This window comes from Pipistrellus hanaki (assembly GCF_964339955.1).
Source record: "Pipistrellus hanaki genome assembly, chromosome: 21".
NCBI lineage: Eukaryota > Metazoa > Chordata > Mammalia > Chiroptera > Vespertilionidae > Pipistrellus > Pipistrellus hanaki.
In genome coordinates, this window is record NC_140523.1 from 8,540,837 (window position 1) to 8,557,428 (window position 16,592).

The window sequence follows — 16,592 nt, forward strand, 5'->3', positions numbered from 1 at the left end:
TTCACTGAGTACCGGATGTCTTTGTGGTTTTACCAATCTAAGATTACTTTTTTTCTTCACTCACCTAATTAGCATAATTTTTCAAAGCTGTATACTAATTTGGGATTTGTAAAACCACCCTTAGCTGTAAACATCCAATAAGTTACAATTTAAAATCCTTCAGGAAACTCCTTTTCATGAATTAAATAAAATAAATTACTATTTTCTCTATATTTATGTAACAGGCTAACAAACAGAACTTGTATAATTTACATTAAAAATGCTTTTAAAGCTAAGGAGTCTCAACAAACAGAAATACATAAATTCAAATTTAAAAAGCACACCAAAACCTTTTTACTTTATTCTCTGTATAGAATGAAATGTACTTCACACAACTTCCACGAATAGCATTATCAGCTTCTTTTGGTGAACTAAGTCCAAACTACCAAGAAATCTGAGTTTTAATGAAAATAAATTTCATCATTTCTCTAGCATTGCACGAAAAAAAAAAAAAAAGTAAATACAGGAATATACTTAAACTAGCACCCATTTGTTTTGACTTTTAAAAATCACATACTTCTATCATTTGGATTCTAAGATGATGAAAGAGAAAAACATCAAACCTTTCTTTTGTGAAGGCTCGAGAAACAAAACATTTCCTGATCAAATGAAAATAAAAACACAAAACACTAACCATTACTTGCCGGGCAGCTGCCCATTATGCTTAAAACAGAATGTGTCAAAGATCAAGAGTAAGTTATCTGATGTGTCAAATGCAGAAGGTCAAAGGTACAATTTTATTAGGTCAGAGGTGGTATAAATAAAATCGTGTATGTCAAAGAAGGGTCACAGACCAGATGTCCAGAATATAAAGACATCACAGATGACAAGTAATAACTTTAAGTAGAACGAGTATGTTTACTATAGATACCTTCGCTGATTAAAAGTGAAACTTCCATGGGAGGAATATAAAACTGCCTTTTTAAAAAATATATATATTTTACTGATTTTTCACAGAGAGGAAGAGAGAAGGATAGAGAGTTAGAAACATCAATGAGAGAGAATCATCCATCAGCTGCCTCTTGCACGCCCCCTACTGGGGATGTGCTTGCAACCAAGGTACATGCCCTTGACCGGAATTGAACTCGAGACCTTTCAGTCCGCAGGCCGACGCTCTATCCACTGAGCCACACCAATTTCAGCTAAAACTGCCTTTCTACTTCAGACAGCTCACATTGCTACTTGCATACTTGTGTTTGTGAAGAAAGGCTCTCACCAACAATACGGCAGAGAGCTGCTTGACGACAGAGACATGTTCTGAGAAGCAGACAGCCGGCCTCACTGCTGTGCGGGCCTCCGAATGGCTCACGCACACCCATGATCAGCCTGACGCACAGGGCTGCGCCGGACAGCCCTGCCCATGGTTATGGCTGTGCCACGTTACTGCACTGACCACTCGAGGCAACTGGAGCACAAGGGCAAGTATGTGTGTATCTACACGTACCTAAACATAGAAAAGGTACAGAAAAAATACGCACAAAAGATAAAAATGGGCCGAAACCAGTTTGGCTCAGTGGACAGAGCGTCGGTCTGCGGACTGAAGGGTCCCAGGTTCGATTCCAGTCAAGGGCATGGACCTTGGTTGTGGGCACATCCCTGGTAGGGTGTGCAGGAGGCAGCTGGTCGATGTTTCTCTCTCAACGATGTTTCTGGCTCTCTATCCCTCTTCCTTCCTCTCTGTGGAAAATCAATTAATATATGTGTGTGTGTGTGTGTGTGTGTGTGTGTGTGTGTGTGTATGTGTGTATATATATATATATATATATATATATATATATATAAATAAATAAAATGGTACACCTTTCAGGGCACGTGCCATGGATGGAGCTTAGAAAGGACTTGCTTATACTACAATAGATTCATCTTTGAACTCCAAAAGCTGCACAAAATATACAAAACATCTACTTGAGGGCATTAAAAACCAGCCCACACCGCACAGCTCGAGATCCTGACCCTAAACGAGGGAGCCCGCCCACGAGGTGAGCGCCCCCTTCCTGAGGGCTCGTGCCGCTGGCCTGGGACCCCGCGCAGCCCGTGGCCGCATCGTACTGAGCGGACGAGACGGGATATGGCTGGAGAAGTCAAAGTGGTTGGCGCTTGAGAGGCAGAAATCAGACAGAAGTGAGCCCCAACAGCTGCGCTTTCCCCTCCAGAGGAGGTCACACCCAGATACTCCGGAGAAAACAGCGGCTCCGTTCCTTCTCCCTCATTAAGGACCAATCACAGAATGGCCTGCTTCCTGGTAGTTCTTCATCCAATTCGGGGCAAGCCCGGGGCCTTGAACATCCCCCCTCCTGCCCCAAATCACTGGGCGCGGCCCAAATCCTGTAGGTCCTTTCTAGCACGTTATCGAGAAGCCCCATAACACCCCATGGCATTTCCCCTTTTTAAACAGATCAATAAACCCAATTTTACTCAACTAGACCTTTGTGTCTCATGGCCTTTGCCTGGAGGGTACTGACAGCAAACTACGAAAAACAGTGAACTGTGTATACTTCTCAGAGCGTTCTGGACCACCTCTGAGACTTCAGGTGGAGTGCAAGAAGCCAGACACAAAAAGTACATCCTTGCCGAGTGTGTGGTTCAGTGGATGGAGCGTCGGCCTGCACACTGAGAGGTCCCGGGTTCGATTCCGGTCAAGGGCATGTACTTTGGTTGGGGGCGCATCCCCAGTAGGGGGTGTGCAAGAGGCATCTGGTCAATGTCTCTCTCTCATCGACGTTTCTAGCCCTTCCTCTCTGTAAAAAAATCAATAAAATGTATTAAAAAGAAAAAAAAAAAAAAAGATACATCCTCGCCGAAACCGGTGTGGCTCAGTGCATGGAGCGTCGGCCTGCAGACTGAAAGGTCCCGGGTTCGATTCCGGTCAGGGGCATGTACCTTGGTTGAGGGCGCATCCCCGGTGGGAGGTGTGCAGGAGGCAGCTGATCGATATTCTCTGTCATCGATGTTTCTGATTCTCTATCCCTCTCTCTTCCTCTCTGAAAAAAAAATCAATAAAATATATTAAAAACAAAAAGTACATCCTCTATGACACCACCTGTCACATCAAGGACCGGCAGACTAACTGGTGAGGCCAGCACTCACAGACCAGTGAGTTACCGTGTGGAGGCGTGGTTAGGACAGGACATGAGGACACTTTCTGGGGTGCACGAGATTCCCTGAAACTTGATATGAGCGGGACACATGTAAACATCCACTCACCTGTACATCTGGGTCCTGTGTACTCCAATACATGCTTATGCTTCAAAAAAAAAGGGTTAAACATACATGTGCATCTACATCCGTTATGGCCCTCAAAGAACCACAATAACGTTAAGAGATGCAAGACAAATATGAGTTTTTCATCTTTGGGAATTTGTTATACCAAAAAAGAACAAGAAATTCATAGATTAGTAATGTCTCAGTAACAGGAGGAAGAAAACATTTATTAAAATGCTGCCATAAATCTAAATTCCAGGTAAATAATAATTGTAGGTATATAAATAAAGCATTTCCAAAGCTTTCTAAATCGCATACTATCATTTAATTAGGATATTATTATATATATATTATCACATAAATCTCACAGTTTTATATGAAAAAAATCTTTTTATTTGAGAGAGGAAGGGAGAGGGAGAGAGAGATAGAAACATCAATGATGGGAGAGAATCACTGATCAGTTGCCTCCTGCACACCCCTCAGTGGGGATCAAGCCCGCAACCCAGGTATGTGCCCTGACTGGAATCGAACCTGGGACTCTTCATTCCTCAGGCTGACGCTCTACCCACTAAGGCTAAGCCAAACCCACTAAGGCTGAAATTTTCATTGTCTACTGCAGGGGTCTTCAAACTATGGCCCACGGGCCACATGCAGCCCCCAGGGGAGTCTGATCTTGTCCGCCAGGTTTTTTGGGCAGTGAGCGCAGCCAAGGTGTTACAGTAGGAATTAGTAGTTCATATAGTCCGGCCCTCCAGCTCTCTGAGGGACCGTGATCTGGCCCCCACTTTAAAAAGTTTGAGGACCCCTGGTCTACTGTTTTCCAAGAAATGTAGAGCATCACTACTAATTCTTTTCTTATATTACCAATAATAATAAAAGTATAATATGCAAATCAAAGAATGGTCGAACATCTGACTGATAGTCTGGACAACCTTCCACAGGCAAAGCCATTTGCACAAATTTTGTGCCTCGGGCCTCTGGTTAAAATATACAACTACTACAATTTTATACCAACATTGTATTAAACACAGTATTAAATTCTTACTTCTGCGTTAATATGGATACTAAAATACCACATTTGTATGCTATTACAGTAGCTACTGTTACTATAGCTTTAAATAATCACAGACCACACGGAGCACGGCCTGTGTGTGTGAAGGTGAGAAGTGAAAAGCGCGGCTCACCACTTCCTCGTCGGAGAGCTCTCGCCCCTGGATGCTGCTGCTCTCCCTCACGGCCTGCTGGTGCTTCCTTCCCTTAATGTGGCTGAACAGGTACACCTCCGACGAGATCTGCAAGCACAAAACCCAGGCAAGGTCAGGCACCTAGGCTGCAAGGCTTGAAATGTTGTCTTTAGAACTCCTGAGACTCCTCTGGTCAAAAAAGGAACACCCCCCCCCCCCCCTCGTGCCGAAACCGGTGTGGCTCAGTGAGTAGAGCATCGGTCTGCGGACTGAAGGGTCCCGGGTTCGATTCCGGTCAAGGGCATGTACCTTGGTTGCGGGCACATCCCCGGTAGGGGCTGTGCAAGAGGCAGCTGATGGATGACTCTCTCTCATCGATGTTTGGAGCTTTCTATCTCTCTCTCTTCCTCTCTGTAAAAAATCAATTTTATATATATATATATATATATATATATATATATATATATATATATATATATATTATTTTTTTTTTTTTTTTTTTTTTTTAAAGGCCCCGTGACAGCCACCTTGGACAGGGCATCACTTCCTGTAGGTGTCAAAATTCAAGGTACAGCCCCAAAGACATCCCTTTACCTTTTTTTAAATTTTATTTATTTTTTATTATTTTATTTTATTTTATTTTTTTACAGAGAGGAAGAGAGAGGGATAGAGATTTAGAAACATCGATGAGAGAGAGAGATATTGATCAGCTGCCTCTTGCACATCCCCTACTGGGGTGTGCCCGCAACCAAGGTACATGCCCTTGACCAGAATCGAACCCGGGACCCTTCCGTCCGCAGGCTGACGCTCTATCCACTGAGCCACACTGGTTTCGGCTCCCCTTACTTTTTTGGTACCAAAACCCAAGTACAGTGCCACGGCTGCCTACCAGGTCCGCTTCCACCCCGGCGTGCTCGGTCCTCGGCACACCTGCCCCCGGTGCCCAACCATCTGAGCTCTCTGTGTAAAGACGAGGAAAGAAACACGTGGTATCCTGCAGATGCCTGTGTGTGAGTTTTACAAACCCGGGAGAGCACGTTTTCATACTTTAGACTCTGGTAAGAGTTACAGCTTCCCAATGTCGGTAATGCCAACCCACCAGCACGCTGCACAGAGAACACTGCTTCTTCCTCTCGTAGGGGGTCAGCTTGGGGGCGTAGTCGGTGTTTGCATGCCGTCCGCTGCTCAGCTCGGCAGCTTTCTCTTTCCTTTGTTCCATCTGCTCCATGTGCCTTCGGATGCTCTCATCATGCTGCAGAGGACATCAGAGGGTGAGAATGTGAAACGTTATGCAAATTATATTGGTAACTCCAAAAAAATTCCTATTAAACCTTCTAAGAGAATAGCAGAATGTCATAGTTCAATGTTCGCTTGCACTGAGGGCATGAATGTACATAAAGACCTTTAATATCTGCTGCATGGACAGTTACATTTTCTCAATGTGCTCCATGGAGCTAATGTAAGGTGACCAGACGTCCCGCTTTTGGTGGGACAGTCCCGATTTTTAACAGTTGGTCCCACATCCCACGGCGTTTTAAAAAAGTCCCGATTTTTTTTTTAAAGATTGCACAAGCTAGGGAACGGCAGGGGAACGGGAAGGGAATATATGGTTTTCGGTGGCTATGCGGCTATTTAGCCAGGATATGAGTTTTATATTATTTTTGTTAATTTTTGGAAAGAATCGGGACTTTTTTACAACGCCGCAGGACTCGGGACAAATTGTTAAAAATCGGGACTGTCCCGCCAAAAGCAGGACGCCCGGTCACCTTAAGCTAATGGGATATTATTGTAGTAAGTGCTTTGGGGAAGAGGTTCTGTGGTCAAATAAATTTGGGAAACAGGAAGTGGAAGCTGAGAAGGTTTTTAAAACGTGACTTTGTGAATGGAGCCTGCAGCGTGTCACTGACCGGGAGCGATGACTCATAAGCAGCGTTTGCACCCCTCACCCACAGCGCCCCTCTGAGGAGCACCCCCAGAGCACCCTGCGGGGAATGAGGCCACAGGGAGAGAACAGGCTCATCGTCAGCACATCAGTCCTCTGTCCGCACCAGCCACGCTGCTAGCTGTCCCCACCCCAGGGACTTCCGGGAGGACAAAGCAAACAAGCCAAAAGGCACGTCTTCAGGCTTCCGACGCCCCTCACACTGTCTCATGCGGCTCACACAGCATCCCGCCTTACCACCCGCTCTCCCACACATGTAATCATCTTCCTTCTAAGGTTCAGCTCAGGAAGTACTTTCTAGGATTCCCTCCCTCACCCTCCATGTGGGACTGAGTACCCCCCTCACTTCAGCGGCACTCTGTGTGACCTTCGTCCGCAAGGAAACTGTGAGCTCGGCATTGGACGCTCACATGAGAGCAAGAGTTTCTTGAAATTTATGATGATGTCCTGCTCATCTCTACTCCCAGGCCCACCACAGGCTCACTAAATATTTACCACATTAAATGTCAATGAGTGATCAAGTTCTAGGCCGACACAAATAGCCAAGTGCGGTGTCCTCCGAACAGAATTTACGATCTCTGTGAGGAGCCAGCATGTAAATAGTTGTGGCAGAATGCAAAGTGTTCATATTGCCAGAAGCTGCAGTACTGGTGGTGAAGATTTTTCTAGAAAATGTGAGCTTATCGTATCTCCAAACTACAAACATGCAATTCCTAAACACTAAAGCCAAGTGAGACTACCCTATTCTATAGAATAAAAGGCTAATGTGCAAATTGTCCTCTTGACCAGCTCAACCAGGAGTTCAACCAGAGGGTGGGGCCAACCTGCCAACCACCTACTGCCCCTCCCCCTGGCCAGCCCCACACCAGATCGGATCACCCCCTCCCCGATGGGCCTTGCACCTGTGCACGATTTCGTGCACCAGGCCTCTAGTTTATAATAACCACTGCTTAGTAAAAACAAGAAATGTTAAAATGTGGTTATTTTTCCCCCCTCAATTGCTTACTAAAATAAATTAAATTTTCAGATAGTTGAACCAGCCAATATGATGGTAGCCAAATCATATGTCTTGTTGTCAAAAAACTAGAGGCCTGGTGCACAAAATTTATGCATGGGGTGTGGGGGGGTGTCCCTCGGCCCAGCCTGCACCTTCTCCAATCTGAGACCCTTGAGGGATGTTCAACTGCTCATTTAGACCCAAACCCAGTAGAATCGGGTCTAAATGGGCAGTAGGACATCCCTCTCACAATCCAGGACTGCTGGCTCTCAACTGCTCATCTGCCTGCCTTCCTGATTGTCCCTAACCACTTATGCCTGACAGCCTGATCACCCCCTAACCACTCTGCTGCCAGCCTGATTGATGCCTAACTGCTCCCCTGACAGCCTGTTTGCCCCCAACTTTCCTCCTCTGCCGACCTAGTCACCCCTAACTGCCCTCCCCTGCAGAATTGATCACCTCCAACTGTCCTCCCTTGCAGACCTGTTCCCTCTCAACTGCCCTCCCTTGCAGGCCTGGTGCCTCCCAACTGCCCTCCCCTGTAGGCCTGGTGCCTCCCAACTACCCTCCCCTGCTTGCCTAATCACCCACAACTGCCCTCCCTTGCAGGCCTGGTCCCTCCCAACTGTCCTCCCCTGCTGGCCATCTTGTGGTGGCCATCTTGTGTCCACATGGGGGAAGAATCCTTGACCACATGGGGGCAGCCATCTTGTGTTTTGGAGTGATGGTCAATCTGCATATTACTCTTTTATTAGATAGGATAGAAGCCTGGTGCATGGGTTGGGGCCAGCTGGTTTGCTCTGAAGGGTGTCCAGGATCAGGGTGGGGGTTCCCTTGGGACATGGGGAGGCCTGGGCGAGGGACCTGTGGTGGTTTGCAGGCCAGCCACACCCCCTGGCGACCCAAGCGGAGGCCCTGGTATCTGGAATTTATTTATCTTCTACATTTGAAACTTTGTAGCCTGGAGCAGAGTCAAGCCCCCTGCTTGCTCTATGGCTGCTGCAGCCATTTCTGTTTGGATTTGTTTACCTTCTATAATTGAAACTTTGTAGCCTGAGTGGAGACCTAGGCTGGTCAGGGCTCCAGAAGTTTAGGTTCCTCTATTGCCGGGGAAACTCAAGCCTCTCTCCTGCTCTCTATGGCCGCAGCCATCTTGGTTGCGGTTAATGTGAATACTTGATCTGATTGGCTGGTGGGTGTAGTGGAGTGATGGTTAATTTGCATATTACTCTTTTGTTAGGCAGCATTAGAAATATAAAATAATTTGATTTTCTATACAATTAACTGAACAAGTACAAATTTAATCTCATGCTCCGTGACAGCTCAAAGATTTCACAATAAGACGCGTAAAATCCCACCTTGAGCTGTATTTTTTTCTGCAGCTCCTCCATGGCCTCCTGCTGAGCGGCCGTGAGAGCGGCCAGTCGTTCTTCCCGGTCTCTGTGCGAACCCAGTGGAGAAACAAACCGCGTGGTTAGAAAATACGATTCGGGTTTACGGGCTTATATATTCTAAACCAGCGTCACCAGCCTTTGGCCTTCACGGACCCCCGGCTGGTGACCGCTGTTCTGAAGGGTTATTATTATATTTTTAAAATTATTTTTCTAAGTGCCTGGTAAGTCCCAGACATACTGTTCGTTAAGTGCTTGGAAAGCAGCAAAGATTATTAGCTATGAAACAGGTTTCTGGACCCAGGCAGGGGGTTAAATATTAGCTCGAGGACTGTCACTGAAGCATGCCAGTAAAACCACAACCAAAGACTAGAACAGGCAGGAACTCACCCAGAGAATAGGAGGAAACAACCCCAAACAGAGGCGTGGGGGAAAGCAGTCAATCGAAACTCTGAGTGAAGTCATATGTCGGAGTTAGCAGACAAAGACTGCAAACAGCTATTATAAACATGCTCAGATAATTAAAAGTATGCCAAAATAAAGAAAAATATTATGACAATGGCTAACAAACAGGGACTCTCGCAGAGAAGAGAAACAGTTTAGAACAGCATTCCCATCAGAGGAACGAGGGTCCTTGAACAAACGGAGAGCACAGAGCGTCTGGAGCGCCATGCCTGCAGCGTCGGAGAGGGAGGCGGTGCCCAGAAACCACCGACGTACGTATGTCGAGGGGACACAGGGGCCAGTGAAAGAGCTCCCAGTGTCCGATGTGGAACAAGTGAGCAAGAAAATGAATAACACAAGAATGGTCTATAACTGAAAGCACAAAAAGATACAGAAGAGTCCACACTGACACGTGAATGAATGAATGAATGAATGAGTGAATGAATGAATGGGAGAGGACACACAAACGTCCTTGCTGCAACTAAGCTATGCAGTGATTCTTCGCCCAACGAGGTATGGGCTATGCTTAGTGGCTGCTCCCAGGAAGGACAGCAGAGGGAGACTTTTAAAGTCACGACACAGCCAGAACCGGTGTGGCTCAGTGGATAGAGCGTCGGCCTGTGGACTGAAGGGTCCCGGGTTCAATTCCGGTCAAGGGCATGTACCTTGGTTTTGGGCACATCCCCAGTGGGGGGTGTGCAGGAAGCAGCTGATGGATGTTTCTCTCTCATCGATGTTTCTAACTCTCTATCCCTCTCTCTTCCTCTCTGTAAAAAAATCAATAAAATATATTTTAAAGAAATAAAAAATAATAAATAAAGTCACGACACAAGGAGGAAACCTGACCCTCTCCTAACCAGGTGACCCAGGTTACAAACTCCGAGGTAAGGCCAGTGGACAGCATGAACCTCTGACATGTTAAGGATAGAAATTTGCATTTGGGCCTGTGCTCCTACTGTCAGAACCTATAAGCCTACTCTAACCATCAGAAACACATGAATCAAATCCCAACTGAGCAACGTTCTATAAAATACCTGACCACTCTCAAAACTGTCAGGGTCATTAAAACCATGGGAAGTCTGAGAAACTACTAAAAACTCAGAGGAGCGAATAAATACCTAGAGAAATAATGGCCAAACACTTCCCACATCATGAAGAGAACCGACCTAGGCAAATCACAGTCACATAGAAATGTGAAAGGGCCGAAACCGGTGTGGCTCAGTGGATAGAGCATCAGCCTGCGGACTGAAAGGTCCCAGGTTCGATTCCGGTCAAGGGCATGTACCTTGGTTGCGGGCACATCCACAGTGGGGGGTGTGCAGGAGGCAGCTGATCGGTTTCTCTCTCATCGATGTTTCTCACTCTCTATCCCTCTCCCTTCCTCTCTGTAAAAAAATCAATAAAATATATTAAAAAAAAAAAAAAAGAAAGAAATGTGAAAGGGCCAAGACAGTCCTAACAGCATTAGATACCAAAAGCTATGACAAAGCTTTGATAATTAAATCAGAGGATAAAGAAAGTAACCACCAGACCAGAGGACGGAGCCCACAGACAGACCCATGCATCCAGGGAAATGTGATTTATGTCAGAAAGCTCTCCAGATGAGCAGGAAAATTTTGATGTTTCAATAACTTGATGTTTCAATAACAATTGGGTATTCACATGAAGAAAAATAAATTGTGTTTCTATCTCAAACCATACAATCAAATCAACTCTATAGATACACACTTTGCTATTATAGAAAAACCATGACATTTTGAAGAATATTTTATGACTTGGGATAAAAAAGGATTTCATAAACCAGATCAGAAAGCACAAATCACAGTTTGTCCAGTTTTATTGCACTGCAACCAAGGATTGTGCTAATCAAGACATCATAAAAAGAGTGAAAAGGCAAGCCCAACCTAGCGAATTTATTTGCAATATGTGAGCTGACAAAGAATTAGTATCTACTAAACATCAATAAAAAAGATCCCAACACAGAAGTGACAGAAGTGGACAGAAAACTTAAATAGGAATTATACATGAGAAAAACAACAACAACTTAGTAGCTGATAAGTATGCAAAGAGTTACTCAGCCTTATTATTAGTCTTGGACAGTACATTTTCATATACACCAAAGAAAAGTGTATTTTCACATTCACCAAATTGGACACAAAAGGTCAGAAGAAGAAAAAAATCGCATGTCAGCAAGGTCCTCTAAGCTCCTACCCCTCGTGCTCCCAACTCGATCCTAAAATCCCCTCTGCTAATTAAGCAAGCCAGAATCAAACTCTATTTCTTGTAACCCAAAATATTTTTGAAAAATCATGTTTCCCATCCAACAGAAATGTTAGAAAGGCTTTCGCTTGAACACGATGCTGTAGAGCTGAACATCGGCATTCTGTACTTGTACTGGTTCTAAGTATCTACACGACAGCAGGTGCCTTTAAGACATGGTGTGAACACAGACGTGGTGTGAACACAGACATTTAAGATGTGGTGTGAACACGGACCTTTAAGAGGTGGTGTGAACTCGGACCTTTAAGCCTGGTGTGAACTTAGACCCCCTGTGAAATGTCTGTGAGGCTCAAACTTGCAGCCATACCTTGCTCTCTCCCTGGCGGCGTCCTCACGGGCCTTCTCCTTTTCTTGCCTCTGTTGCTCAATCCGCGCCTCTTGCTCCTTCCTCTTCATTAACAGTTCTTCCACCCGGGCCTGCCGCTCTGCCTCCAGCGCTCGCTTTCGTTCCTGATGCCAGAAATGTTTTAAAAGATGTTAGGTTTATGTGAAAATGACCCAGCTTTGCCATCAACGTCCGTATTAAAACCATGGAGATCCCTGGCTTGTCATTAAGGTTTGCTTCACGAATTTAAACAAAAATCAAACAGCAGCAATGTATGGTTTTCGTAATTTACCAGTGTTACACATGATGATCAGAATAAATGCTACGTTCGGCAGATACTATGTTATTCATATTCCACAAGAACCTAATAAGTGTTTTGTGGTTAATCGCTTCTAAAGCCCTGTGTTTAGAAATGGTTCTAGAAATACCAAAACATCACAAAGAAAGCAGAGTTAACAGATTTTATATCCAGACTAAGCTTTCATAAAGGAATTGGTGGAGAAACGCTTGTGGCAAGGAGAAAGAGCATTGTATGTTAGTATAGTGGTTCAAAGGCGGGCACTGGGTCCCTGATTTACCAGCTGGGTGGCCTGGTCTAGGTACATTATGTCTGTGCCTCTGTTTACCAAGAGACCGACAATTGTCACCAACATGAAGGCAGAAGACACTTTATCAAAACGGGGTGAATGCATGGGCCCGGTGTCTCTCTGCCGGGTGGGGCACTTTGGCTAATCTCTCACCTCCTTTCATCCAGCCTCCACCCTCCCCTCCCCTGAAGTCTGTCCGTCTGTCCCATGTAGCCATGCCTTGGCTGTGAGTACCGGCAATGCACTGCTCCGGGACCTGGTCAGAGGGAAACTCCTGCTCCAAGGAAGCATCTTGCCAGGGAGGGATTCCATAAACATGCTGATGAAGGAGCACGGCTGTATGAAGTGAATCTATATTAAGGTGACCAAACGTCCCGCTTTTGGCGGGACAGCCCCGATTTTGAACAATTTGTCTCGCAGTGTTTTAAAAAAGTCCTGATTTTTGAAATGCGGGACAAATTTTTCAAAATCGGGACTGTCCTGCCAAAAGCGGGATGTCTGGTCACCTAAATCTATATCCTTCCAGATAAAGAGCAAACTATGGCCCAGGAGTTGGAATAGTGTCTCCTCACTCTCACACCTTATGAAACCTCCTGGAACCACAGGGCTTGGTCTCTGGCAGCTTAAGGGAGAGTCTGCCCCCCCGTCCCGCCCCCCTTTATAAGAGGCGGCAGGTGCTCCATAGATGTTGCCAAATAGAATTCTACCTGGACAGCTTCGTCACGTGCTTGCTTTTCCTCCTGTCTTCGCTGCCGCTCTTCCTGTAGCTCATTCAGCCTCTGCTCATACTCCTTCAGTTTCGATAACACATCGTGGCGTTTGTTCTGGGCTTCCAGGGTATTGATGAAAGCGATTTCATTTACCTTCAATAAAAACAAAGTGAATTTCAAATAAAGTGAATTCTAGGGTAGGCCACAAAAATAAACGTTACAGTTTTTATATATATTATAATGTAAACTAGTATGAAGGCATAAAACAAAAGTGTAGTAGTCTATGAGTGTTTTCTTCAATGTTTACCTAAAAAAATGAATAATAATACACTTATAAAATAAATCCTTAGGCCTCAGTAAGAACTGATATAAAGCCAAAACCGGTTTGGCTCAGTGGATAGAGCGTCGGCCTGCGGACTGTAATGTCCCAGGTTTGATTCCGGTTAAGACCATGTACCTTGGTTGCGGGCACATCCCCAGTGGGGGGTATGCAGGAGGCAGTTGGTCAATGTTTCTCTCATCGATGTTTCTAACTCTCTATCCCTCTCCTTTCCTCTCTGTAAAAAAATCAGTAAAATATATATATATATATATATATATATATATATATATATATATATATTTAAAGTACTGATATAAAGGTCTGCCACAGAAAGTACTTTAAGACAATAAATTAGGATTCTTATAGAGACCATCTTATAAAGTTCTACATAATATCCTTATAATCTGCAACCATACAAATTACATTGAGATTAAAACAATTACATATACGTATTCTAAGGAGTTTGGATAAACTTTACATAACAAATCCTTTTCTTCAACATATACTAAGTGAATGACACTTAGGTACACCCTCAACTTCATATACTCTGATTCTTCAAGAGTCCAGCACAACTTGACAGCAGTGTTCATGAGTAAAGTGTAGATAATGAGAAAGCTGAAAAAAGTCAGTGGGTTGAACATTTCATTCTTTTTTCTTTTTTAAAAAAATCTTCACTCGAGGATATTTTTCCATTGATTTTTAGAGAGAGTAGGGGAGAGAGGGAGAGACAGAGAGAAACATCGATGGGAGAGAAACACATCGATTGGTTGCGGGCCAGGGAGGAGCCTGCAACCGAGGTACAGGCCCTTGAGTGGAATCGAACCCAGGATCCTTCAGTCCATAGACAGATGCTCTATCCACTGAGCAAAACTGGCTAGGGCAGAGTTTTCATGCTTTAAAGCCAGAAAAATACAGTGAAATGGGGAAGTAAAAGCTGAGCTACGCTCTTTGACAGAAGCAAAGACTCCAGGAACCCGTCACTACATCTGCTACCTCTGCCAGCCAGGAGCAGCCCTGCACACACAACCAGAGCTTCTCAGCAAGGCCATTCGACACGTAAAGGAAAGGATTTCCAACAACTGGTGCTGAAACATTAGTTATCCACACGGTAAAATGGCTTCTTAACCCTCGCCTTCACCATATACAAAAAATAACCCAAAATGGAATATGACGTCATTGTAAAATTAAAAGCTTCTAGAAAGAAACTTGAGAAAAAAATCTTAGTAACCCTAGGTTAAGGTAAAGCTTTTTAAAATAGGATGTAAAACTCACGAAGTACAGAAGAAAAAAGGCCAACATTTTGAATTTTATCAATTTGAAGGACTTCAAAAGGTACTGTTATATTGTAGAACTGAAAAGGCGTGGCTCAGTGGTTAAGTATAGACCTAAGAACCAGGAGATCAGGGTTCAATTCCCGGTCAGGGCACAGGCCCGGGTTGTGGGCTCTATCCCTAGTGTGGGGCGTGCAAGAGGCAGCCGATCAATGATTTTCTCATCGATGTTTCCATCTCTCTCTCCCCCTCCTTTCCTCTCTCTCGCGCTCAAAACTTTATTTTTTAAAGGCAATCCACAGATTGAGAGAAAATATATGCAAAACACACATCAAGCCCTACTGGTTTGGCTCAGTGGATAGAGTGTCAGCCTTCGAACTGAAGGATCTCAGGTTCGATTCCAGTCAAGGGCACATGCCCAGGTATGCAGGCTTGATCCCAGTAGAAGGGCATGTAGGAAGCAGCTAATCAATGATTCTCTCTTCATTGATGTTTCTATCTCTCTTTCCTTCTCTCTTCCTCTCTGGAATCAATACAAATGTGTTTTAAAAACACACACAGATTGATTTCCAGTCAAGGGCACATACCTGTACAGCAAGTTCAATCCCTGACCCTGGTTGGGGAGCATGCAGGAGGCAACCAATCAAAGTGTCTCTCTCACATTGGTATTTCTTTCTCTCTCTGTCTCCCTCCCTCCCTTACAGTCTCTCTTAAAATCACACATTCTCGCCATAACTGGTTTGGCTCAGTGGATAGAGCGTCGGTCTTCGGACTCAAGGGTCCCAGGTTTGATTCCGGTCAAGAGCATGCACCTTGGTTCCAGGCACATCCCCAGTAGCTGATGTGCAGGAGGCAGCTGATCGATGTTTCTCTCTCATCGATGTTTCTAGCTTTCTATCCCTCTCCCTTCCTCTCTATAGAAAATCAATAAAATATATTTTATTTCTATCCCTCTCCCTTCCTCTCTATAGAAAATATTTCTATCCCTCTCCCTTCCTCTCTAATAAAATATATTTAAAAAAATAAATAAAATCACATTCTCAGGTGAGGATTAACAACAACAAAAAAAGTTAAACATGAACATGTGAACCTATCATGATACATGCTCAGGTATTTACTCAAGAAAATAAAAGCACCCATCTGCACAGAGACTGGTACATGAATATTCAATGCAGTTATAGCTGAAAACAAATGTCCATCAACAGCTGCTGAGTTAACAAATTATGATAATTCTATTCAGTGGTATATACTTCTCAGCAATGAAAAAGTAACTGATATACACAACAGCAGGAATAAAATCAAAATAACTATGCTGAGTGAAAGACACCAGAGGAGAGTCCACACTGTATCATTCCATTAATGTAAAATTCTAGAAAATGTTTACAGCTACAGTGACAAAAAGCAGGTCAGAAATTGCACGGTAACAGTTGGAGGAAGGAATGAATTATAAGAAAGCATGAAGAAACTTTTGAGGGTGATGGCATTGTTTAAAATCTTTATGATATGATAGTTGCAGGAATATATACATGTCAAAACTCATCACACTGATGCTTTACATATGTGCTATCCATTGCCTGTCAATTATACCTCAATAAAGCTGTAAAAAAAAAATATATATATATATAATATACACACACACACCCCATAGGATTATTGTAAAGACAAGATACTGCACCTAGTATGAGCCTTGAAATGAGCCTGTAAAAATGCTCTGGCCGACACCAGTGTGGCTCAGTGGATAGAGCGTCAGCCTGCGGACTGAAAAGTCCCAGGTTCGATTCCAGTCAAGGGCATGTACCTTGGTTGTGGGCACATCCCCAGTGGGGGTGTGTGCAGGAGGCAGCTGGTCGATGTTTCTCTCTCATTGACGTTTCTAGTTCTCTATCTCTCTCCCTTCCT

General features: G+C 44.3%; 1 protein-coding gene across 4 annotated transcripts in view; it reads right to left on the reverse strand.

Moving 5' to 3' along the window:
• The window catches only part of SCAPER (S-phase cyclin A associated protein in the ER), a 160,606-nt gene that overhangs the window by 90,157 nt on the left and 53,857 nt on the right, over positions 1–16,592 (reverse strand). For all 4 annotated transcript variants that reach the window (XM_084869028.1, XM_084869027.1, XM_084869026.1 and 1 more), the window contains exons 16-20: positions 13,098–13,253; positions 11,786–11,928; positions 8,722–8,803; positions 5,524–5,676; positions 4,425–4,532 (exon numbers count right to left, since the gene is read on the reverse strand). In XM_084869028.1, coding sequence (XP_084725154.1) covers positions 4,425–4,532; positions 5,524–5,676; positions 8,722–8,803; positions 11,786–11,928; positions 13,098–13,253 — 642 coding nt within the window. The remainder of the gene's footprint in view (positions 1–4,424; positions 4,533–5,523; positions 5,677–8,721; positions 8,804–11,785; positions 11,929–13,097; positions 13,254–16,592) is intronic.